The sequence below is a fragment of the Syngnathus floridae genome, chromosome 3, assembly GCF_059516105.1.
Source record: "Syngnathus floridae isolate MCC-2025c chromosome 3, RoL_Sflo_1.0, whole genome shotgun sequence".
Classification (NCBI taxonomy): domain Eukaryota; kingdom Metazoa; phylum Chordata; class Actinopteri; order Syngnathiformes; family Syngnathidae; genus Syngnathus; species Syngnathus floridae.
The window spans coordinates 14,830,022-14,856,971 of NC_142415.1; the positions used below are offsets into that span (position 1 = coordinate 14,830,022).

Genomic DNA, 26,950 nt, shown 5'->3' on the forward strand with positions numbered 1-26,950 from the left:
TAACACTCACAAAGAATACGTATGCCTTGTCCATGCTTTGCCAAGTGTCATGGAGCAAGGCTGAAAAATTGGCGGCTATCAAGAAGTCCCCGACTGCAGCTCAGCGCTAGTTTGATAACTTAATGGCTGTCACAGTGCTTCAGTGTGAAGTACAATTATCCACTATCCATTGCAAGTTTCTTCAAACAAGACAGTTTGTTGACAATACACGTAGCAGCAAGCCTGCTGCTGAAAGGGCTACTCTAAATTGATCTGCTGCCAGGGACGGAAAAACCTCTTGCTAGGAGGTAATTTTGCAATGCTGCTCCAATGTCAAATGGAAAGCCATGGACAAAGAGATGCTTAGAAAAATTGCAAAACTGTAGCTGTCAAAAGTTAATGGCCTCACCTCTATCTGAATGAGACGTGAAGCCAAATGGGAAAAAGGAAATGAATCACTGTGTGAACATGACAGAATTGACCAACTTTTCCACTAAGAGCAACAACATAATGCCTTTCCACCAGCTTTTATATGGTAACGTATGAGAAGGTTGAAGTTTGCGTAACTTCTGATATCATATGCAAGGTTCATGATCACATTGTCTTGTGGTGACTTTGTGACTAACCAGCACATGATCTACTGCAGTGTGGCCACTGTGAGTTTCAGAATTTTTTTAATTTACACACATAGGACAGAAACATGCTTGGAACCTTAGCCCAACCACTAGAATCAAGGGAGACCAAAGCATAAGACACAAAATCAGGTATTTGTTATTTTTAACGGAGGACTACTTCCCCCGGAACATTTAAAATAACTTTTTCCTCCTTGTTGGCAATTTAGAGGAATAGTCTCCTCGTTGCTCATGAGGTGCTAAAATATTAAGATTCCATTCTCTGGGAAGGTGTGCGAGCAGCAGGAACTGTAGTGGGCAAAATATAGGAATATAAATACTAACTGTGCACTTTTACAACCCACATGTTGCACTGTTGCACACAAAAGCCTAGGTCAGCTGATATTTACTAAATATGTAATATTCTCACAATATCACGTGCGACTGCGGGTGACTGGACATGTGAAATTCTTATACTATCTCTAGCGCTGTTGAATGAAAGCTGTATTACAAACTCATTATAATTACATAATTGCAATACTACAATAAGGAATATCTTTTTGGGAATATCTCAGGCCAACAGTTCAGTTTGAAACATTCAAACCGAGGTTTTATTCTGCATAAAATTTGATCTAAACAGCTTAAGAGTGCAGAAATCATATAGAGGTCCTTTGCTCCCAAATTGATTGACACACAGCATTAAAGTCAAAACCACAAAAAAAGCATACTTCATTTCATTTCTGCACCCAACCAAAAACAATAATCAACTTGCGTAGATCATTATTATTCAATTTCATAATATACACACCATTAAAATCTATTAGCGAGTGTATGAGCAAAAGAAGGAACAACCACCACGAACTAAAATTTAAAAAAAAAAGTTTAAAAATAGAAAGCAAAAAGAATCTTTTTTAAAGCTGGAGTATGATCTAGAAGTGAACTGATGAAGTGTTGTGACGTGTTAATGGGATGACATGTGCTAATGGGAGTTAAAATGGAAGAAAATAGACTAACAACTTGAAATTGAGCAAATATGTCCATTCACATTAATTTCAGTAGTCTGTCAAAAGCAGATTATTCAGTCATGAGTAGCACATTCAGCCACTCAGTGACATGAACAAACAATGATGAGCGAGGGGCTAAAAAAAAGAGTTCGCATTTGGCAGGTTGACGCAATAAATAACATACCAAAAAGTTTCATTACGAACCTGAGATCCCCAGAGTGTTGTCACCTCTAGACTCTACTGATGAGATGAGCGACTTATGGGTTGCGGTGACACACATCTGTTGATTTGCATTAAATTTGCATCTACGTATGTGCCGCTTGGTGTTGGTGAGAAGTGAAGTAATATTATACTTCAAGAAATATTTGATTTGCTCAGCGCTTGCTGTTCTGTAGATTTGATTTGATTTGAGTCCGAGATGAAATAGGGATTGAGGCGAGCATCCGCTGCCATCTTGCTGCTCTTCAGTCGATCTCAGGCATACACATATACCACTTGGCCATTCGGCCCTGCTTTTTAAGCTGTCTGTACTGCGGGTTTGAAGCCAGAAGTCCGTCCGTGTAGTGCCCGTATTCGCTTCGGGAGTCTTCCACTCGGGTGATGTACAACCAGCTGATGGCTACTCCAAAGAACTAAGGTGACAAAATGAAAGGAAGTGAAGGGACTCGACTGCCACGTCTTACTGTATCTGCAAGTTTGCAGAACATCTAGTCAACAGTCTAATTGGTATCTGACCGTTGTGGAGAAAATAGCTGCCGATATCTGAGATTTTGTTTTTGACTAATCTGGTCAATTTATCAAAACTATACATATAGAAAACACGTCATCATGATGCAAGTGAAGTCTAGAGCTTCAATTTTTTCTACTTTTTGTCACGTCATCACTTATTCAATTTAAGTCCATGTTGCACTGACAAATGGCCATTTTGAATACATTTTACAGGTATAAAATCTGAAAATATTTTAAAAAGTCAAATTTTAATCAAGTGTATATTTCCTGACCAAACTGTGTTGAAATGCAAAAGAGTCTGGCGAGCATGAAATGCATTTCACTGACACATTTGTCAGCTAAACTTGAGCTGCAGAAAATGAAATGTAATCCCACTTACTCCTTATTCTGTTTTAGACAAACAATTGAATGTGGAGGCATGTTTAAAATTTATGTGCTCCAAACTTTCCAAAAAGTTCCATTTCCTACCGTTACTTTAGGATTTGGAAATGGAGTTTTGCCTGACTTACACTATGTAACCATAGAATGTCCACACGGAAAATGAAATGAAAATATTGATACGGTGCTGTGGGCGTGTGCGCGCGTGTGTGTACCTGAGGCAGCAGGATCCCGAGCAACAGTCCTGCCATAATCTTATAGTTGTCCGTTAGCCAAATGAAGAAGGCGTCAGTGCAGCCTCTGATGTGGACGTTATCGATCAGGTCCAGGCGCTAACGAGGCAGTGACAGAGAAAGAACCAGACCAAAAGAAAAGAACATCAGACGACGAGAACGCATGTGCTGCCCGCTTGTAACTTTATTATTCTTAGCTTTAATCTTTTAGTCTTGCAGGTTTTTTTTGAGTATCGTTTGTCTTTTCGCTCCACATATACAGTTCCTCTTCATTAAATTTTCCATTTGGTGACTTGATTTGACATGCTGCCTTTGTTTTCCAGAAATGCCTTTCTTCAGTTTGCCGGTTGGCTAAAACGCCCTTGGTTCAAATGCCACCTGTTCCCCCACATGCCGCTTTGGCACACGAATCCATTTTAATGAGAACAATGTGGTTTTAAGTAAGTTGAGAAAAAGTTCATGTCTGGTGTCACGAAAAAATAATTGAAAGCCAAACTAAAAGTTTTCCCCTTCAAACTGATTTCTCTGGAATCGAACATGCTTTCCCAACCCTCTCTTCCACACCTTCATGCACTCCTGGAAGTATTTTTTTGCAGCCATGGCCATCTTAATGTTGTCCACATCTTGAGACGAAGCGGGGAGTGAAAGGGGAAAAAAAAAAAAATGGTCCAGTTGGGTAAGCAGGGACACTTGCTTCGTTGCGGAAGTACAGCAATGTTCTTGTCGGCCAGGAACTGTCAGATGCTCAGGGCATTGTGAGCTGGCACGGTTTTATGGTCAAGCAGCCATGAATTGTCTCATGCACTCAATTGCCACAGGAAACTTAACCACACCTCAAATATGTCTGTCATCTGGGATAATGGATCGCAAACTAAGCTAAAGGTGCTATCAAATGGCCAAACATTTTTCTTGAACATTTGTGAACAGTAAAAGATATTAAGCACATTTCAATGAGAGGACACACGGATGGCAGTGCTGCTGCGACATATGATTATGATGTTTGTCTTTGGCTGACACTTCGAAGTGATGCTCCAAAACAATCGATATTGCACCTTTAAAAAAAGCAGCTTTTTACATCCATCACTCACGCTCACCCTTACCTCTTGTTCCAACACTTTGTAGCCACACAATGTGTTCACGACTTCATTTTGCTACAGAGGAGACAAAAAACAAGGTCAAAAATGAGAAACTTTCTGAATCAAAAGAACTTGTAAAATACAAGGATAAGTTGACGATACCTGCCGCAAAGATTCAAATCATTACCCCCAAGATGCACTACTACCAATCTGGCCATCTGGCACAGAAGAGGAGATGAAGGCTGGAGGATTTATCTTATACCCCAGCCACCCTCATCAAATTAGCTGCAATAGTTTGGATAGGATTTGGAGGAGCGTGGGACAAATAATAGCGTGAAATATGTTCACCCTCAGTAAACAATTCCAAACAAGCAAAACATAATTAAAAAGTAAGAATGAATGATGTCACAGTAAGAATGATTACATGTAATGTTACCCTGCTAAAGTAATTTCAGGTAAGAGATGGAAAAAAAAAAAAGAAGAAATTTCTTTTGCATCATTTAGAGGATGATGCAAGTCTAAAAGCACAAAATTATTCTGTAATGGGTGTTGAAATGTTCCAAATGTAAGGGGGGTGGGGGCTGAACTTGGTAGATTTTGCTTCCTTCAGCCCTTCTGAAACTTGCACTTGATCACAATGTGTTTTTTTGTGCTTCAAATAATCAACCCATCATCCATTAAATAATGACCAAGAGAATGGGCCGAAAGTAATCCGAGTGCAGGATAATGGCTTAGCAGCTGACACTTGACATTTGAATTGTCAGAGTGTGAATGGATTACAAGGTTTGAGTTGGTGCATATCAATGCCCCACTTGAGCAAACGTGCTGTCCTCCACACTTGGGCCCCATATGTGCTGATGATATGCACAAATCCCTTGGTAGGGTGATCCATTTCCAGACTTAATATTATCAATTCAGCAGTTCAATTCACTCCGGCATGCCTGCTCGGAGAGCAGCTGCGCACATAGCCACAGAGTGCCATCTTGTAGTAACAGATGGGATGAATTTCCATGTGTGTGTGTGTGTGTGCATGTATGACATTCATTTATGACTCTGCATATGATGGTCATTTGTGCTAAGTCTCCAGGCCAGGAAAATTGAGTTATATAGGGAGAAAACAACAAAAGGAACGGTGGAGGATGTGCAAGTGATAGCCTGAGGTGTACCAGAGAAACTTTGGGAAAGTTAAAACAGGTGTCCTGTCGGGACTATGTGCCCTGCTCCAGCTGAACCTTTGGACCAGCATGTGGAATACGAGCTGGAAACCAACAAGCTGTTCCTTTTTTTCCGTTCTGCTGTTGATATGAAAGAGGTCACATTCCATTTGTAGTTTTGTGTGGGTGAAAATTGCCCAAGAGGGAGAGCGTGTGCGTGTGTGACCTGCATGGCAAAGGTGTAATCAGCACTACGATCCATGAGATGCATTTTCAAACATAACTCCACCCCTATGGTCATTAGTATAATGGTATACACAAAGTGGACCACGGGTTCTGGACTTTGTAAATAAATATTCAGGAAAGATGAAATGATGCTCTTTCCTGCCACTTTAGGTAATGTTAATGGCCTAAAATAAGACAGCATTGTCAACTCTCGTAATTTTCCTCCTTGGCTTCACTTGAGACAATATCGTTCCTTGAGTGGGTCTGTTTTCCACTTACAGATACAACATGACCATTGTAACTGTCTCCATAAAACATTATCCTGATTCACAGCAATATTGCATATTGACTTGGCCTGGTTTAAGAGCGCGATGCAATAAAATGAAATAAAATAACAGTCATCACTTGAAACTGCTTGAGCATCTGGTGAGACAGAAAATGGCCAATTGTGAGTGGACCTGCAGCATGGTTCCTTTTATACAAAATCTATCAACCCACCTGGGGCAGGTGTGAATGTAAATGGTTTGATCCAGCACATGCTAGAAGCTTACGCTGATCTTTAAATCCTGATAAAATATAAAGACATCATATTGGAAAACCGTTTTAGTTAACTAGGGAGCGGTTGGGATACTTGGAGCCAATTAAGCCCCACTAAAATTACAGAAAGGCAAGTTTGGATGAGCTTGATGTGGAAGAAGTGTGATCTGCGCAGACGGTATTTGAGACGACTGCTCAAGACCATCATACCTTTTGCAAGACAGCAAAACCAGTTATACTTTCATTTTCTCTTCAGAACAAAAGACCAAGTGATAATACTTTCGTCCACAGGATGGGAAAAAAAAAAAAAGGGGTCATCGGTTTGGCTTGGGAATCTGACATGCTCGGGGCTTGTACTCTGCTGCTTTGTTGGGTGCAAAACAACAGGCACTGGTCTGATGAGGCATAGACATGTTGAAGGATGCAGACTTGCTTTTTTCTGGTGTCTGGAACTGTACTACTCTGGCCAAGCACACTCGGCCAGCTGTGAGTGCTGCAGCCTCTTAGATTTTTATGAACACTTTAGTTAAAAGAGGGAAGTGTGTATTGGAAATTATAAAGGAGGAATTTGGAAGTAGGGCTTTAAATAAACACCGGGCCATGTTGGCCTGGAACGGAACAGCCGTCTGGAAGCTGCCAATTATGTGCCATACTGCTAAGAATGTTCCAACATAATGATGCAACTCACCTTAGTGACGCAGCAGGTATAAGGCACTCCACAGGCCAGTGGACTTCGTCCAGAACAGTTGTGGTACATGTTGACTGACCAGTCTTTATACCCTTGGCCACCACAACACTTAAACTTTTGAGAGAAAAGACGTGTCAGAGAAGGTTCAGTATTCAAAGATTGTAAACAGCACACTTCAAATGTATTTTGCATGACGCCAGGAAGGTTGTGGGCTGAAGGGAGATACAGTTAAAACAATTTGCATGCAATTATGAGCCTGTGTTTCAGCAGGGATGGGCAACTTAAATGGGGGAGAGCGCCACAATTTTCCATCAGTGCTACTGGATGCAAATTTTCTGGGGTTGCAAAAGAAAATAAGATTTTTTTTTTTCTCTCAGTTACTCAAGGAGCCACTCTGAATGTGGTCAGGGACCACAGTTGCCCATCCCTGTGTCTGTGCACTGATTTTTTTTCCACTTGCTTGAAGGGAAGTTGAAATCAACATAACAATATGACTATTTGGCATCAATTAGAATGGAGGGCACTATTTTTGGATACATACATAGTGTTTAATTTGATCTAACTAACTATTAACTATTGTTCATAGTAGGGAAGAATTTCCGCCATTTCAAACATTTATCCTACTTTCAAACCATATAATATACAATCCAACCTGAAAGAAATTCTTCACACAGTGATATTCTTATTTCTAGCTTTTAGTTGATTGTACCTAAACGTTTACAGAAATTACAGCAGCAGTTTTCACACATGCGTTATAAACTGTAAGTGTCAAACCAATGTCTGTGATAAAGAATGACAACACGTGATTATATCTACAACAGCCAATTCTCTCAAACTGCCATAAATAAAGGCCGAGACAGTAATAACCTGTCATTTGGCAAATTTCTTCAGCTGGTCATAACCGGTGTTGATCAGGGGAAAACAAACAAACAGAAAAACACTTAGTATCAAAATCTGTCAGTCACAGTTTGTGCCCAAAATAGCTGGGAGGAAAAGCAGAATTAGATGGACCAAGAAAATGTCAATTCTAGTTTGGTTTGGACAACATAAAAGACAAGACAAATCAAATTGCAGCGGCTGTTTCGATGAGGTTACCCACACAATGCGAACATTGTGCTTATGAGACAAGCTGAGAACAAATTCAGCTAATGGATCCAAGCAACAATTGGACCACTGGATGACTTTTTCAACAGATCAACTTGGCAGCCACATTACAAGCTCTGCTTTGTTGCCCTTGTACCAAATAAATATTTGATCACAAGTGGGGAATGTGAGCTGAAGAGGATGCAAGAAAGAACAAATGAGACATACTACCCCCCCACCCCCCACTCCACCCACCACCCCCTCAAACTTAGCAGCAGTGGGCAAAGACATTTTTTTTTTCAGCTTAAGAAACACTATCACCACAACCAGGAGTGAAGTCCCTGAAGAATAACTAGACCGAGTGCGTTTGTTTACCGATGGAATAAGATTCTTGCCTGTTGTTCTATTCGCAACTGGATTACTCACATTATCCTTTTCTGGGATGTAATCCTCACGTGTCTCTGCGCAGGGAGCAAATTATTCTTGACGCACACCAGCTTGACAGACGGACGGATGACTTGCTGTTCAACAGCAGCCGGAACGACTGACTTAGCCCCTAATTGCCCACTTGGCAACATGTTTGGCATGAAAAGTCATGTCATACCTGCCTTTGTCAAGTCATTACATCAATTGATGACTCAAATACATTGAAAGATTTGAGAAACCTGTCATTGCTGCCATTTTAATAAATTGGATAAAAAGATGTTAATTGATCGAGTTTGCATGAATTAAATAAGAACAAAAACCCCAACAAATCAACACAGAAAAAGAATATTGTTATCAAGTCAGACAAATTTGAATTTAAAAATAAATAAATTGCTAGTATATGGAATATACAGTATAATAAAATGATGGACTTTTTTTGCATCAGAGTCTGAGTGACCCATAACTTTGCAATGTATTGAGGAGGAAAAGTGAATCCAAATTGTCCTTTATAAAAAAAAAAAAAAAACTATACCACATAACACATTTTATATGGCTCGTGGAGCTGCGGTTTGCATATTAATTTTTTCATGCGCTGTATTAAATTAGTTGTTAAAACGCTGCTGCTGAAGCCTTTCCGCCACACAAAATACTCAATTTTGACACAATGCAGGTGGCGCTGTCTCTGCTTCAAAATATTTCCATACTGCGGACACTGTCATTGTTACACAAGTCCAGCTTCACGTTAGCTTCCAACTACATCTGCCAGAAAGTTCCCCACTGGCTACGTCTACTTTTTTGCAATGTTGCGTAGTAGACTACACAACATTTTTTCATTTTGACAATATCTGGGTACCTCTGGAATATTTTATTACCCTTAGAAATAAAATACTTTTTTCGGCCTCCATTTCGATCAGGTGAAAATGACGTGATAGGCCAGATTTCTAAACATGTACTTCATAATTCTGACATAAATCAGTATGAGCACATTTTAATGAAATAGTAATAGGCTTAGTGAAGGTTACAGAGACACGAAAAATAGATTGTGACAAAACCATGGAGCTGGGCAGGCCTACCGTTGTGGGTTTTGTGAACTATAACTTTGCATGGACCAAAAAAAAAAAAAAAATCTGCAGAATGGAAGCCCCAGTAATGCAAACTAACGTATCTGAACAATGCACCAGTTGAATTGATGAATGGCTTCTTCCCACCCACAATGAGTCAGCCTCCGCAGACACGCTTTGCAGACTACGCTGATGAATCATGAGTTCTGCAGCGCATGTGTCTCAACCAACAACAAATGCAGAGGGACTGCTCGGCTCCACGAAAAACAATCTAATGACTACACACTTGGAACGCACTCCTGATTTACTCATTCAATTTAAAGGCTTTTCTATATAGTTCACTGCAAAGGCAATACAAAGGGTTGGGACTTATGTGTATTTTTTTTTCATGTTGGTTAACTCATTCACTGCCAGCTTTGTTAAAATGAATCCTTGACCTCTATAGCTGTCCAAATCTATTGACAATTTTACATGTTGCCCGTAGTACACGAGTTTATGTTGAGATTTTTCTGAATGTAAAAAGGTCATGTAAAACTACCAATGCCTTCTATGTGCAGCAATGGTGTTTTGGGGGCTTTTTTTGCCATTAGTATTTTTAGTTTGGCCACACACTACTTCTTCACTTTAAATGTAGAGTACAGAATTCATTTTGGTTTTATATGCATGCGGCCGACAATGAGGCCTATGCTACTTGTATTACTTCCATTACCGTGTTTTGAACATTTCTTATGTGTTATTGACACATATGATAATTTAGCATTTCAATTTGAAACACATAGTCTGAACCTGTGGACAGTAAATGTCACATTTCCATTGTAATAAATGAAGGGAATAAAAGGAAAGGTCATCTCGAAATAACTATAGACTGGGTGTGACAGAAGCTGTCACTTCGGGACAGTGAACACTAAGCAATGCGGTGGACCTTCATTGCACACATGGTTCTCTATTTGTAGCATTTAAACAACATTTGATAACAGATGCTGTAATGCGGCCTTGGCAACTTTTTTTTTTTTTTAATTATTCTTTTTCAGTGGAATTTTTGTAGTCTGCCTAATCTTAGTGCATGATGAGTTTTGGCTACCAGCCTATTCATCTTAATATGCTTGATAAAAGCTGCTAATGAGATTCGCTTCAGGCTGTTTAATGGGGCAGAAATATAAAGTGCTTGGAAAATGACGCCTGTAATGTTCCAAGTATCTAAACAAATACCTGTCGATTTGCAATGCTCATTGCCTAGCAGGATTATTTGGTGGCATCAAATCTAACCGTACCTCTTTCTGAACATAATCCATGATGTTTTTGAAGTCCAAGTCATCATAGTAGTTAACTATGCCTCTTCGTATGTTCTTGTTCAGTAGATCCTCCGTCTGGAAAACAAGGAAAGGAAGAAATCAGTCTCTTTGGACATAGGCAAAATGTGTTAACATGTTTAAATCATTGTGCACATTTATGCCAGAGTGGCAAGTCGCCTGTTCCGGTTTGTCAAGGTGACTGACTCAATCAAGTAGAAATGCAAAAGTGACAGTTTAACAGCCCACATCTGCCAGTTGCAATCTGGCGTGACAAGATTACTAGATCACATCAGGCTAATGTGTGGAAACATCCAGAAAGAGACAAGAAAGTCCGGCTACATTAGCAAGCCTTGTCAGCGGATTGTGAGCGTGAGTAACATCACGGAGTGGTTGCATTTTAATGGCTTACAAACCGAACTCTTATATTTGTGACAATTTGTGGTGGGCGGTAAATGCTAGACACGGTGCAGTCAAAGCGAGAAAGATCTTACCTGGTTACGAAACACTAGCGCCAAGATTCCTCCCAGCAACTCCAGGATGAGACACACCACCAGTGTGTACATGAACTGTGCCGAACAAGACAGTAATCATGGAGACATCCTGTACCTCAATATGGTACACTGACTTTAATATTGAAAATCTATTTAACCCTAGAAATTATATGTACCAGAGCTTCCTCTACGTCTTTATTATCAACACGGCAATTTAAGGCGTTACCTTATTGTCATTTTACCCAAAACTAAATGACCACAATATTGTACATCTTCAGGTATTTATGATTGAGTGTATATTGTTGTGTGGTATAATTGGTGAAATTCAACCACAAAAATATGTCGAATTTCAAATAAATCAATATTAGGATTGTTTGAATCTGCACACACAGTATTTCACGACCAAAAGTTTTAATATTACTAGAAGAAAAAATAAAAAACTACAAGTTTGGGCAACGCTTTCAGCATACTACTTACCACTTTAAGCAGAAGTAGATTATCCCTGAGTGATGCCAACATGCCAATGAATGAAACAACAAACATGACAATTCCCAGGAGGATGAGAATGAGAGCAGGGGCCAGAAAGACCCCATCCAGTGTCTTGTAGCGCTGCCTTTCCACCTCGGCATATATACCAATGGCTAGGATGAGGGCGCCGATCAGCTGAAAACACAAAAAAACATACATCTGAATTCGTCTCATAATTAGACTATGATGCAAATGTTTCTTCATTGTTCCAGCCATCAAATGTGAAATTATACAACCAATTAAATATTTTGTTATCAGCCTATTTCTGAAAAGTGGGATGTTGTGAACTTCCGACGTTACATAACAGCAGGGCCAATTTAACATTTTTTTTTTTTTTTTTGAGTGTGTGCTTAAATTAGAGCAATCATTTTATGGCAGAGCACTGCCGAGTTTGGCAGGTAGCTCAAAAAGTATGCATTAGTACAAAGCATTTTTTTTACAAATATTTCCGGGTTAATGCTAGCACACTGCAAAACACACGCTAACAGAACTACTTCTGCTGTCAGGAAGATCTGTAGCGCTTGATAACCTCCCTGGTCATTTGATCTGATCAAGTGTGTTAAGGAGGGAAACTTCGAAAAGAGGCAGGACCACGTTATCACAAACCATCGTCACCATGAACAGTCAAGATGGTGTAATACCATTCTGGGGAGAGGCAATCTCACAGCAAATGAGTGCGAGTAATGGAAATTTTCCAGACTGGAAATAACACGGAGAGTATCGAGCTGTGGAATGGTTTCTTACTTCTCAGTGGACCAAATGTAATGTGTGAATTGAGTCTCTCAAAGCAAGCTGGTAAGCAATGAAGACTAGTCAATTTATCTGCATTGAAAGCAAACTGAGGTGCACTTCCATAACAGATCTTTTGGCTTTGCTACAACAAATGAAGAGAGTTTGTAGACTGTTGCACAGACCATTCCTACAAACTAGCTCCTTTTTAAATGGAGAAATTGTTCATGCAAACAATAGAGACGGTTCAAAATGAAATATCCATCCATCCGTTCATTCATTTTCTGTTAATACTTGTGGGAGAGCTGGAGCCCATTGCAGTTCAGCTGCCTATCTGTGGGCAAGAGACGGAGTATACCCTTGACTGGTCACCAGTTAATCACAAGACAATTAACAAGTCTTCAAGGCGAGCAGATACATCGACATACTCAATCCAATAACAGAGAAGGTCTGCATGTACAAAGTTAATGAATGTTCAAGCTGCAGATCATACATCTTCAACATATTATAAATTTACAGTAGATTCCCCCGCCCCTTGAACTTTTTACACTGACCTTGTCAAAGTAATTACAAAGGGCTGATAATTTACACCTCGCGGCTGTGGCCTTCATTTATGACACGTCTTAGATCACTTTTCATTAGAAATCCCTTCAGTCACAGCAACAAATACTGTATATGGCATGTAAAAAAAAAAAAATTGTATTATGAATTGACACAAAAGTGTGTGAGGGGGGCGCACCGAGTGGAATTTATGCCTCTCTGCTGTGGCCTTCCTTTACGACGTGTCGTAGCTCACTTTTCATTAGAAATACTTTTAGTCACAGCAACAAATACCACACATGGCATGTAAAAAAAAATGTATTTGTATTATGAATTGACACAAAAATGTGTGAGGTGGGAACACAGCGAGCGAATTTTTTTTTATTAACTTTGTTTATTGGAGTTCAGAAATGTCATCAAACAACAGATGCAAGTCTTGCCTCCAAACATTGAGCATTTACAGGAATGATTAGCAAATGTTACAGTTTAAGTGCTCATGAAAGTGGATGGTTTTTAGTCTGTATAAACATTTGAGAGATTTGTGTAAAGGGTAAATGAAATACAAAATAACACTTGAATTCAATTTCAGCCATTAAGCAAATGATGCCTGTTAAATGTCAACTGAATTGCAAAGATCCAATGTTCATTAGAAAAACAACTATTATTGTGGGTCTCACATTTTGTCTGGTTTGATACATGCACCGCTTCTTCGAACATGAACACACACAGCTGCCTCCTTGTCACACACTTGAGCACGATGACAATGCCACGACGCACTATTCTTGTCAATCCATGTGAGGTTTACTTTAGCATGCCTTGCTGGTCTGAAACAATTTGCAAGATGCAAACTAAAAGTTGTTCTTTTTCATAGACCACAACGGTGTCTTGGCAATATGATTCCAACTCATAGGGAACAATTTGGGACGGCCGATTTCTGTTTCATCATAATAGTAACCCCAAAAAAGAGTTTTGAATAATCTAAAAACACACACAGCGGCGGGATTATACTTTTTAGACAGATTGAAAACTTTCCAGTTCTCATCATTCACGCTGGGGGAATTTTTTTTTACTGATACTTTGGATATGGATGAACTTCAGCAATACCTAATGAAATATCGAACAAAACACTGCTGGGTCACATTGTGAGTTTAAACATTAATAAATGTTGGAAGCTTTGCTTCGTTCTTTTGTTGGGTTTCCCGAAGGAAGTGACAAAACTGACAATATGCCCTAAAGTGCTCATTACTGTGTGCTGTATCTCGCTAAGATAAAACACGCTCTGCAGAGAGCACAAGTGTTGCAGGAACAAGAAGGCGCAAGTCCAAAAGTGGCCATTAATCTCTTTTGCCTCCCTTATCAGGAAAGCATTCATTTACCATAATATGCGAATTACTGCAGCGCCGCCACTCTCTTGCTCCTCCTTCAAAAGTATCTCACATAAGCAAAAAAAACATTAAGTGTCAATCAACCATCTGTTTCAGGAACAACAGCGTGTTAGGATGTCTTTGAAAGACTACAGCTGCAGGCTTTAGCACTTACCATTTTTCTTTGTGTGGAAATGTAGACATCAGGCTGCCTTTGTGATTTGGAGCGTGTCTCAAGGGAGAGTCTGACTGAGAGCGTTTAGTCAGGCAGTTCGGTTTCTGTCTTGTGACTTTCTTCTTCCAAGACAAAGTTGGAAAACTTAAAGAGTACGTTTCGAATCGTTTAAAACAAGACTAAATGGCGGTCAAATCGATTCAGAGGAGGCCAATGGTACAGAAGACAAATATTGCAAACCCTAGTGCCGACTCCCATCTTATCAGATAGTATGTTAGGGGCATCAACACCAAGAAAAAGGAAGTGCCATGAGATCTAAAAAGCTGTAAAATCCTTAGAAAATAACCACAAATCTCCACAGCAATGCTGGACTGTTGTATTGCAAGTGCACCACAATACACCAGAGATGATTGTATATCTTTTTAGCATGGGGCATTAATACAGAAGTTATTATTTACATAATAATACATTATTTATTTCACGTGCTTTCTGTCTTGAGTAATAATGCTCAGTTCTGACTTGCCATTTTATCATGTTTATTAATTGTGGATGTACTTTGCAATGGTGCAGAACTGCATTTTAATCAAACCAATGTCTATTGTTTTGGTTAATAACACTACATAGCATGGATTTATCATGTCATGTGATCAATGTGGCTCACAAGGCATTCATTGCAGCCTGCTCTGCTGCAAATCAATCTTTGTCAAAGGTGAAGCCCTTTGAGAGTCTGTGAGTAAGGGAGATATAAATAAGCCTCTAACTGAAAACGCAAACACTTTTATAAATTCATTGCAGCTTTCTGGTGCATGTGGCTTGGCAACTGGGGAGGGCAGTACCTTCAATGCAGCCAAAATGAATTTCACAACTAATGTAACTGACTTGCTAAGGTGCAGCAATGTATCATCTTTCCACCAAGGAGGGTAAAAATATATGCTTGTGAATAACCTAAAAAAAACTGCTTGTGAGTCATAGTGAACACTGGTACCATACAATGGTCATATTTTAGCATGTTTGCACTTGCAAAAAAAGTTATGTCTTGTATCTTGAAAAATTCCCAAGTCAGGTCACTTGTACTGCAGGGCATCATTGTACAATGTTAATGTTAATTTTTATGAACAGCCTTATGTATAAGTACATTCTGACACTACTGAAAACTCCAGTTTGGAAGGTTACGGATAATAGGGTTTCATTTTAATTAAATGGCATGATTTAAAGTTCTAGAATAACGTCATTATAGTATATTACAAATGTATTAATACATGTTAATTAAAGTTTAAGTGCACTGTGACTTTCCAACACCCTGTACAACACCAATCAAAATTGAAATCTTTGCAAACAAGTATATTGTCGATATACACTTAATGAAATAAAACACATAGGTGGACAGCATAGCAAGTTAAAACTAAAATAGAAAATGAAGTAAAAAGTCGTGACGAACAATATCCTTGTGTTTACACTATCAAGAAGGCGATAGCAGCGAGGTAAAAGTGTAGCGGAGGGTGTGGCCATTTTGTGGCCATTTACTCATTTACTATTATTACTATTTCGCAGGGGGGGGTCGAAAGTTTTTAAATTTTCGTCAGCTTTTGACAACTTTTCATAGTAAATGCAGCGTCACGCCGACTCTCACGAACACTGGGTTTTAAATTTTCAAATGCTGTAAAGTTTAGGGGGATGAAATGCAAGCTGCCCACATACAGTATGACAAAAAGAGTACTCACCCACCAAATGATGGCGTAGAAAAAGAGGTTAAATTTGAGAAAAACATAGGAGCATCTGTGACAGTAGCGTTCTTCATTGTTCGGCATAGTAGCGGCCAGCGCTTACTGTCTTGTCCTGTACCGCCTTGTTGTGAACACTAACTTCCGCATTGTCATATTTTTGCACACCTGAAGGCGCGTGCACGCTATTCTACACTGAGGTGCGTTCAAGGTTGTAGTAAAAATTCCCTTTCGTTAAAAAACGAGCTTTTTACCTTCACGATTAATATTCAGTTTCCTTTAGAAATGAGTGTTAAACTTATACTTATGATTTCAGTGTAATTGTTATTTTTTCTGTGGAGCCCTGAATGTTGTATCGAATCATTATATAATTTATTATTATTATTATTATTATTATTATTATTATTATTATTATTATTATTATTATTATTATTATTATTATTATTATTATTATATATTATGAGAAAAGTTTAACTATATAGTTTATAGCTGTTTTATCTGGGCTTAGGTACGGTATAAGTACCCGAAAAAGTCTTTCAATATATCAATGTTTGTACGCATTCCAAAATAAATAGTAGTCGTTAGTTATCTATTCTAAGAAAATAATGTTAAATGTTTATTTTGTAAATATATTAGTAATCTTAATTTTAAAACTAGTCACTCTGATTCAATATAATTTCTATCCACAATCGGTAATGAGAAGTGCAGTTTTCTAGCATGATTAATAAATATACTTAATCTGTTAATCTACCTTTCAGATTCATTACTATATGTGAAATTGTGGTACATGAACTGTAGATGTCGAGTTCTTCAATGTGCTTGTCTCAAGGCCTTGACAATAATAAGGAATCAATATATCTCACTGGGAAACAATACAAACGTGGGAAGAGAAAGGTCAAATGATACAAAAGTGGTCATAAGCATGTCAGTTCACAAGTACAATGGACTGGAGACAGAAAAAACAATGCTTGCTTGAATATACTGACCCCAAAGATAGAGGACAAAATCTTCTTTCACATACTGTTTGAATGCAATCCTAACACATTATGCGGTTATACTTCTCCTCAAGTTGAGGCGCACTTCCTTTTCTCACGGTTTTATCTGACAATATATTTCTCAGCATGCTCACATCGAGTGCACAAAAACAATCACTGAGGGAAAAGAAAGGTTCAGCTCAGGTCAGCAATCCCAAGCCCACTGCATTCCTTTTCCCTACAAACACATACAGCTGATAGTCGAGACAAAAGATTGGAGGAAAAGATTGATGGTTGGAATCATAGACATCAGGTTACCAAAAAAACACCACCATTTAATATATCAGCAGTAAAGAGCATCTTGTAGGATATGTGTCAAATGTTTTTGTTCCCTTCTAAGCCCTAAAGGAAGACAGTTACTTATGCCTTTTTAAACATTTATAGGTTGTGTGAAAATCATTCCTTTGGTTTGTGAACAACTGCAAAACAAACTAGGCAGCAAAAGCATCACCAGCATATTCTCAAGGGCCTTTTTCATTCATTTGCAAATATTTCAGTTGCAATTGTTCTGAGCAAATATACATAAACACAACAACCTCAAAGAATGCAAGACAGGTATTAACTGTAAATTCACCCCCAAGCGGTGTTTTTTTGCTGTATAAAATAAAAGATACAACCAAAAGAGACTACTGAGGAAAAGAACATTGATTTTTTTTTCTTGTAGAAGACAATAACAATCAGTAAATGATGAAACTTCCCAACACAATCAGCATCATGCAGCATGTTCACTTGATCACAGGTTGCTTGACACCAAATCAGAGCCCAGCATTAGACTGCCAGTGGTTGAGAGTGAGATTATTGCAGCTCTTCAGATGGAACTGCTAAACCTACAGAGATGCAAATTGAAGCACAATCACACAATTGCGCTCGGTGATATCTCATCTTGACCTGCAATTAGCGTCACTTTTTTTCATTTATTTCACTACAACTGCTGACTGTGATTTTTGTTTTGCAGAATATAATTTCTCTTGTGAACAATAAAGTTGATTTCTAAAGCATTACAATCTCATCATTGTGTTTTCATTTTCTCAATGTTGTCAGTTGTGACTGTCATTTTCATTTTTACTTTTACTCTGTTTTGAGGGATGAGTTTTGGGTTTGGGATTTTGTGACGGTAGCTTGAAATTCTTGATGCTTGAAATTTTGAGAGGAATTTTCAAGAAATGTGTTCATTATGTGTTCAGATGTGATCATTACGTGAAAAAAATCTTGGGTCATATTGTTCAAACAGGTTGGAACGAGCAGCAACAATTGGCAGATCATTTCAATTAGGCTTTGACAACCCACCAACTGTGGACGCGGCGTTGTCCAGTGCTCATCCTTCCCACTTGTCATCTCGCCAATAACCCACTGTGACAAAGAGCCCCATTGCTGAGTGAGAATGTCGCCATGCGACTCAAACATATTATCGCATCGTACGATGGGGAATGATGAATGAGCTGAATGAATGAGCAGGCTCAGTCCAGGGCCGATGCTAGTCATTTAGACGCCAGTGGTAAACATAATCAGAGCCCCCCCATTACTTTCATTTTTATTTAAGACTTGTGTAATTTAGGACTCTTTGCACAAATTTTTAAATGACAAAACCTTTAGTATTCCAGCTTCCACATAGGGGACAGCTACATGGCTGCATTGTTTAAAGTCTGCTGGGAAATTTGCGCCACCTTCTGCCAGTCATGTGATACACCTTTAAAAAAAATGAGTTCCTGGAGATTTGAATAATGCCCAACATTTTAAGATACAATCATATATGTCTGCAGGCGCAGCAAGCACTTAGGTCCTCAGGGATGGGGAAATAAATCTCCTGAAAAAAATGATTGATTAATAAAAGAAACTGTTCCGCAAAGACAAAATATGAAAATAAGGTGAAAAGCATGTTACTGCAAGGTAAAGGTCATTGAGATTCAGTCTCTCGTCCATGCAGGGTTTACTAAGTGCAAGAGAAGTACTTTTTACATGCAAATTATGTTAATAGGAGAATCTAAGACATTGTTTTGGTGCTTTCTCATTCATGACTACATTATAGAACCAGATCCCGCCTCCATTCACCCCCACCTGTGAATAGATGGACTCAGTGCGGGCACACACAAACATACATACTCTTATGCCTTCAAGTGTGTGTGTCTGAGGGGGGTGGTTTATATGGTTGGATGGATGCTTGGGTGTGTGAGTGCACCTCTGTCACTCTCAGGTGGATGAGCTGCAATTTGCACAAAACGTAAGGGTGTGTGTGTGTGTGTGTGTGTGTGTGAGAGAGAGAGAGAGAGAGAGAGAGAGAGAGAGAGAGAGAGAGAGAGACAGAGAGACAGAGAGACAGAGAGAGGGAGACAGAAAGAGAGAGAGAGAGAGAGAAAGGCAGAAAGACAGAAAGAGGGACAGAGAGAAAAAGATACAGAGAAAGACAGAGAGAGAGAGGATGGGGATGTCTTGATGGATTGGACTAGGTTATCCATCGCACTAAGGGACTCTTAATTCTGAGCTGTAATCTGGAAGCAACTGGACACATGGATGACAGGCAGCCCTGCTCTCCTGCATAAGGTAAGAATAACAACAGATTTATTTGCTTCTCTTTATACAGAACACTTTGCATTGCATTGCACTAATTCATCATTTGGGCAAATTGCTACTGAGTAATTGTTGAGTAAAGACTTTGTGCACACAGGAGATAGTATATGAGGATCAATGAAGGGATGGGTTTCAAAATTTTAATTCTGTGTTAATAATCATAAAAGTGAAGAAGACTTTTCGTTTAGTGAAGTCTTGATTATTGTGGTTTACTGGACTTGATGTTTTTTATGTATCGGTTGGCAAAGTATGAAACGGACTTCAATATGGTGCATTGGGGTTTTTCTCCTACTGTAGTTCTTGTATTTAAGGTAAAAAGTGTACCTAATGGTCTGGCCAGTTATTTGTTAATTTTCAAATAACATTATATAACAAGGAAGCCCAATCAGGATAGTGCTTTTATTACTCATCAAAACCCAAACTAAATAATTTATATTCAATACATCCATCCAAACATTTTTTTTTAATATCCATTTCATTCATGGGAGCTTTTTCCAGCTGACTTTGGGTGAGAGGCGGTGCACATACTGGACCAGCTGATCATCTGAAATTGTAATTGAAATTGAAAATGTTCCATTAACCTGACATAAATGTTTCCGGAATGTTGTAGGAAGCCAGCATACCCAGAGAAGAGCATTAGTCCTTGATATTCTATTAGTTTTACAATCTCGATTTATTGAGCAATCATTTTAGCCAATTGCTTGTATTATCTCAGATGGTGCCTCATCATTACTGAATGAGTTAGCAGGTTGAAATGGATGACACACTTCAGTTTAATAGACCATATAAACCAACGAGAGCAAAGACAATGCATTCAGAAAGCTGTCGACTGCTTAAGCACCAAGGACAGCTCCGCTGCATTCAGTGGAACCTCCAAAATCAAACGACCCTTGAGTGGCACAATTTGGAGTTCAAGAAAAATGCCTGCGAAAATTGAGGGGGTGGAGGGGGGCGGACGGGTGACAAAAACTACTCGTGCATGTAAATATTGTGAGACTCCAGCATGATAATTGCTCAATACAAATAAAACCTCCGCATGCACATTACGCGTGGGAAAAAAATGCCAAACAAAATCATTCGCTGCAGCAACAATAAAACTATAATATTACGAAGAAACCATTTTATGTAATTATGTAATCCACTTGCACACACTCGTAAGCACGTTTATACGTATTTGCCAGTGAACATATTTTGACTGTACATTGGCAGCTCCACACTTGCGTATAATGGCGGACCTTGCTTGAAGTGATACTTCCCGAGTCCCCATTCATGCATCATAAGACAAGCGGCAAGTTCAATACTGCCTTGTGCGGCCTCTCGTGGGAGCAGTGAGCTTTAGTCAGAAAAGCTGCCCTGCTGTAGACTTTTTTGGCTGCACAGATTCTCCCCATCAACTTAAGTATTACTCACATTCGCTGATGGGGAACTAAAGCGACAATTACAAACAACACAGTCATAATAATGGGCCCCGAGTAAGAGATTTTTTTTGTATTTGATTGCATGAGTGCCAAGCGCACTGTGTTGCTTGGCAACCTTGTTATTTTTCACTCTCTTTACACTTTCCTCAGAGTTCAGTCTTGCGGATGGTATTGTAATTACTACATTGTTTGTATTGGATTTGGTAAATTTGAATGAAAAGTAACACATCCTCTTTCAAAGTAGCCTATAGATGAATCAGGCACACGTCACTAGGCAGGATCAGTATAACTTTCAAATCCACTTGTTAGTTCACAAGTAAAGCTACAGCTTGGATCAACTTCGTAAAACCGTGCGTTCGGCATTTTCAAAGAGTGGGAAGCTTTCAGTCGTACGGCAATAAATAATGCAAAAAAAGTTACTTAAAACAAAGTGATTGTCAATAAATTTAAAGATGGTGGCAATTTGAGCCTGCAAAAAATCCCCTTTGTTCATCCTCCCATATTCCATTGCGCTTGTCCTCATTCATTTCATGAGTGAGGCAGACGTGCTGAGCACTAACTCACCCTGCAACACATTTTAATTACACAGTATGTCAACCAGCGCCAGACAGAATTCTGTTCAACCTAGGTGAGTCCACCCAATCTCTTAGTACATCGGAAGAATACTGATCAATTTATGTGGTAAGGAGTAAAATGTACCTATTACCATAAACTCATGCACTGAAGCGAGCACACTGGCAAATGGGTGATAATGTCTGCGTTAAGATGTTGCAAAGTGGAGCAATTAACTCTTACCATTCTCTCCACACCCAACGTGCAGTAAAAGCAAAATTCAATTAGCAACTGATGAAACTTCCCGAAATGAGAATTATTCTGCGCCATCCATCCATCCATCCATCCATCCATCCATCCATCCATCCATCCATCCATCCATCCATCCATCCATCCATCCATCCATCCATCCATCCATCCATCCATCCATCCATCCATCCATCCATCCATCCATCCATCCATCCATCCATCCATCCATCCATCCATCCATCCATCCATCCATCCATCCATCCATCCATCCATCCATCCATCCATCCATCCATCCATCCATCCATCCAAGGTACTCTTTTGTACACGTGGCCTGTTAGTCACGCCACATTGAGTTCAATTTGAGCGCAACCTTAAGACAGTATTTGTACCTCTGGGAACATGAATGGATTTCTTAATGGCATTGCTATTTCTTCCGTTTCCTATGCCAACGGGTGAAGAGTGACGCAAACATGGACCCTGACAATTCAATTCAGCGTATCGAACAGGACTTGAAGGCCACTTTGCTGCCAATGCTCGTCACTAGAAACTCACTGGAGGACTTAAACGAGACCACAGGGAATCAGTTTCAACAACCTGATTGGCAGGTACAAGGCAGTTCTTGCTTTAGTGTGGTCTCAGTACAAGGAAGTTTAATAGATTTCATAATCAATTCAAATCTATTTTTTTTTTCTGGCCGTTCAATTCAGGTGGCTCTGTGGGCTTTGGCATACTCGCTCATCATCCTGGTGTCCGTTACCGGGAACGTGACAGTCATCTGGATCATTCTGGCTCACAGGCGGATGAGGACCGTGACCAACTACTTCATCGTCAACTTGGCTTTCGCCGATGTTTCCATGGCAACTTTCAACACTCTGTTCAACTTTGTCTACGCACTGCACAACGACTGGTACTTTGGCCTGGGCTACTGTCGATTCCAAAATTTCTTCCCCATCACAGCCATGTTTTCATCCATTTACTCCATGGCGGCCATCGCAGTGGACAGGTAAGGAAAAGTTTTGGTGCAATTTAAATACACACTTAACTTAAAATAATCCAACTTTGATCACATACCAGAATAATAGCTTTGTGTTTACATTGAGTGAGTCAATATGTGCTTTGGCTCAATAGAGGCTTTACGAAGCGAATCGCAAATGACTTTGTACTGATTGGAGGCTGTGAGAGAGTGCACAGCATTAAGTGATAAAAACTGAACTCTGCAAACAAACAACATCGGGCAGTTAAAAGCTAAATTGCTAAATAGAAGTTGAGCCTGTTTTATTTGGAGCGAGTAGAAGCTTTAAAACGTGTCAATTCAATGTATATTTGCTCATACAAAGCCCCCCCAAAAGTATTTGAATTTAAATTACATTTACACCTGACACCATCTTATGACATCCAATACATCACAGGAGATAACCTTCACATAGAATGTATTTTTTTTCTCCTATATTGTTGTTTTTTTGACCGCACACAAATTAGATTTCTCCATTATTACAAACGAATACATTACATATTCAGTGCAAAATACCCACTCTTGTGGTGTTAAATGATTCAGCTGAATGATTCATGATGTGATTTGTTATAAATACAAAAGCAATGTCGCTATGCACTTTGCATAGTCTTTGAAATGAGTTATTTGCCATTTGACTAGAATAGAAAGATCATTCATGGAATAATGATGACATAACCACTCGTTACACTCTGCCTATATATATCTGTTATTAAAGTTGAATTACAGAGACAACAATGATTCAATCATTGTCTCTGACGAATACAGCTTTTCTACTTTCACAATGACTCTATTCTCAAGTCAAGGTGCTAATTCTCATTTAAAAGCACAGATGCCTACGTCATCATTCGCATGAATGAAGGTGGACAATAAAATGGGCCTTTCAATAGCTGTTGAATAAAATGAGCCTATCAAATTGCTAAATCTGGGTCTGGTCTGACCGATGAGTAGCTCTGCAAACATCTCCCAGGTCAAGGTCAGCCAGCAGCTCAAGCAGCTTCTCCCTTGAGGTTTACCTCTCAAGGAGAGGGGATGAGCACTCCAGAACTAAAACTAAGATGATGTCAAAGGGAGGCCAGAGGCTGGCCTTCTGCCTTCAAACGGAGCTCAACGGGTGATAGGAGCATCTCAGTGACACCAACAGCTTAGGCAGAGGAATTTTTCAGCATCTTAAAGCAGTCCTTCTTCTCAATTGTTTGGTCTCTTGGGTCAGATTTCTCATGGCGCAATGGAAGACCCGAATGAATCAACATCAGCAAAATGCTCACAGATCGAACTGACTCAAAGCTCTTTGAATCAAACCGCTCTATCCTGCTCAGGACCAAAAATGGCATCTCTGCAAGATGAATGAACACTTGGAAGAACTCTTTGAACATCAACCCCAGAATTAGCGAAGAAGTATTTCACCAGAGTACAACATAATCAATTTCAACACAAATCCTGATTACAAATCCAAACAATGAAGAAAAAATTCAAAGCTCTTCTTAATTCTAACTTGCATAGCTGCTGAAATCCAAGAACTGGCTGAAATCAGGTGATCCACCAAAATAAACAGAACAGACAACATCCAATAAAAATGCTGAAATCGTAAATAAAAGTGGCTGAACACAAAGTGCCCGAGTTTACTTACCTGACTCCATCACATGGAAAGTCTTCAGCATCTAGACTGAGCCTCCTCTACCATCAAAGTACTCATCGGCGCTAACCGGAGATAATCAGAGGGATAGCCAGGAGACAGAAAAAAAATAAAGCATGCGTTATAAATAATGATGACAACAAATGGATGTCAACTCATAATGCTCTCTTACATGTTCAATTTGCATGTGTGCTCAGGATGCATGTAAGTTAATTGACCTTTCACTCCTGCTTTAGATACATGGCCATCATCCATCCTTTGAAGCCACGACTCTCCTCCACCTCCACCATGGTCGTGATTGCACTCATTTGGATCGTGGCTTTCTTGCTGGCCTTCCCGCAATGTTACTACAGCGTGACCAGATTTTACTACCCCAGAACTGTGTGCATGGTTGACTGGCCGGACGACTACGGAGGGATGCACCAACTCAGGTTTAACTTAACAACTTAGTAAAATGTCCCTTTAACTTGATTTTAATTTGTCCTGGCATCCTGCTGACCAAAAATATCAACACTTACCTTTTAGCTACCAGTTTGCAGTGATATTGCTGATCTACTTGCTCCCCTTGCTGGTGATGCTGGTGACCTACAGTTTGGTGGGTCAGACCCTGTGGGGGGGCCACATCCCAGGAGAGGCGTCAGACCACTACCACAGTCAGATCACTGCAAAGAGAAAGGTCACCTTTCCTACTTTATCATTGCCCTTTACTGCACCGCAGTCAGTCACACAAAAATGTGTCCACTGGGTTGACGTACAATACCTTTGTGTCTTAGGTCGTGAAGATGATGGTTGTTGTTGTGGTGACCTTTGCTCTTTGCTGGTTGCCCTACCATGTCTATTTCATACTGGGATCGATTAACAGAGACATTTACAAGCAACATTACATTCAACAGGTCAGCACTGATTCACATGCAATGTATGCATGTGTGTCACCACTACTTTTAGTGACTCAGTAAAGTGTAATAATATTATTGATCATTTTTTTTGTTGTGAATAAAAAAATACAGTGCTGTTTTTACATTGTGTATCTTCTGTCGTTCAAAGGTTTACCTGGCCATATTTTGGTTAGCAATGAGCTCCACCATGTACAACCCCATCATTTACTGCTGTTTAAACCAAAGGTAAAGCCCCGACTTTAACTGAGATGAATCATCATCAAATAGTTTCAAAAATTTCTCCTCTGTTGCAGGTTCCGTGCTGGTTTTCGCCACGCTTTTTCTTGGTGTCCCTTCATCAAAATATCAGAGGAGGACAAGATGGAGCTGCAGCATACACACACCTTCAGAGTGACCATGACACGCAGCCTACACAAAATGAGCGTATGCCCTCCTATCAATGCAAACGACAAAGGTGACGCAAACAAAAGTTGTGGGCAAGGATGATGCCAAGTGGACGTTCATGGTGCCGAGAAGTTGTTCGTTATCTCACATTGATACAAGAGAAGCCGCCATTATTATTTCCTGTGAACACTGACGTCGTGAATGCTGCAGTGATGTTATTGAATTGCGTTGATGATTGTTATTTTGCAGCTAGCTTCCCAACGTCGAAGGCCATCTCATATCATTTTGCATGTAGTTCAGTGCATACTGCTGATCAACTTATTTGAACCATTTAGGTGTGCTAAAGTTGGTGGCATCGCTGGAAGTTCAACTATTTATTATTAACATTGTAGATACCAAGAATGTCTACCAGACTAGTCCATAAATGGCAAAATTACCAGACCAGTGGTCAACCAAAGAAGAGTAAATCTTATCACATTAAAAGATATTAAAATGGTACAAAAATAGAGCAATAAGATCATTTTGAAAAAAGCCACAGATTGATTAGGTACTTGCTCTCATCTAGTAAAAGAAGATGTAATTGTTCTGTCCATTTAAATTAGATAAGTATTTTTATATTGTGGAATAATTATCATTGCCATGATTAGAATCATGCTATTTGAAGTGTGGGTTGGGTGGAAATGGCAATGTGCTTTATTAATGTTCACTACAGTCTGTATTAGCAGATATATTCAATTCATGCATATTTAATGTGAGCCATATGAAAGATTACAAGCATTTATGTCGGTGTAATGGTATGCAAAGATCTAAAGATAAAATAATGTCAAAAGAATCCTCCAGCTTTAAATTGTACACTGATGTAACATTTCAAACCTGTTATCTTATTTCCGTATAATACGTTCCATTTCACTGAAACATGAATATCGTCTTTTCTTAAATTGCTTGGGGAAAAAAAGATGAGCATCTTAATGTGATATAAATGCAAATGTTTTGTGAGGTAAATAATTAATGGTAATCATCTTGAAATCATTTAAAATGTGTTGTTGTATGCAAAAACTGTCAGGTGTTCCAAGACTTAAACGTATTTAATGTGCTCAATAAAAGTGAGAATATTTTCAAATTACATGGTTGTATATTCTGTTTCGGCACACAAATGGCAGCCCGATAGACCAAAGCATCAGTC

At 39.3% G+C, this 26,950-nt stretch overlaps 2 protein-coding genes across 2 annotated transcripts; one reads left to right on the top strand and one right to left on the bottom strand.

Moving 5' to 3' along the window:
- Nucleotides 1-1,178: 1,178 nt before the first annotated feature.
- On the bottom strand, nt 1,179-16,191 carry tspan15 (tetraspanin 15). Its single transcript, XM_088370925.1, has 8 exons — nt 16,025-16,191; nt 11,445-11,630; nt 10,968-11,042; nt 10,456-10,551; nt 6,615-6,728; nt 4,035-4,085; nt 2,917-3,033; nt 1,179-2,226 (listed from the first exon to the last, which is right to left on the bottom strand). The coding sequence occupies exons 1-8, from the start codon at nt 16,109-16,111 to the stop codon at nt 2,059-2,061; spliced, it is 894 nt and encodes a 297-aa protein (XP_088227051.1). The 5' UTR covers nt 16,112-16,191; the 3' UTR covers nt 1,179-2,058.
- Nucleotides 16,192-19,465: 3,274 nt separating this feature from the next.
- On the top strand, nt 19,466-26,884 carry tacr2 (tachykinin receptor 2). Its single transcript, XM_088370806.1, has 8 exons — nt 19,466-19,596; nt 22,301-22,447; nt 22,550-22,845; nt 24,724-24,918; nt 25,013-25,163; nt 25,261-25,380; nt 25,532-25,608; nt 25,677-26,884. Exons 1-8 carry the CDS (start codon nt 19,567-19,569, stop codon nt 25,867-25,869), a joined length of 1,209 nt encoding a protein of 402 aa, XP_088226932.1. The 5' UTR covers nt 19,466-19,566; the 3' UTR covers nt 25,870-26,884.
- Nucleotides 26,885-26,950: the final 66 nt, after the last annotated feature.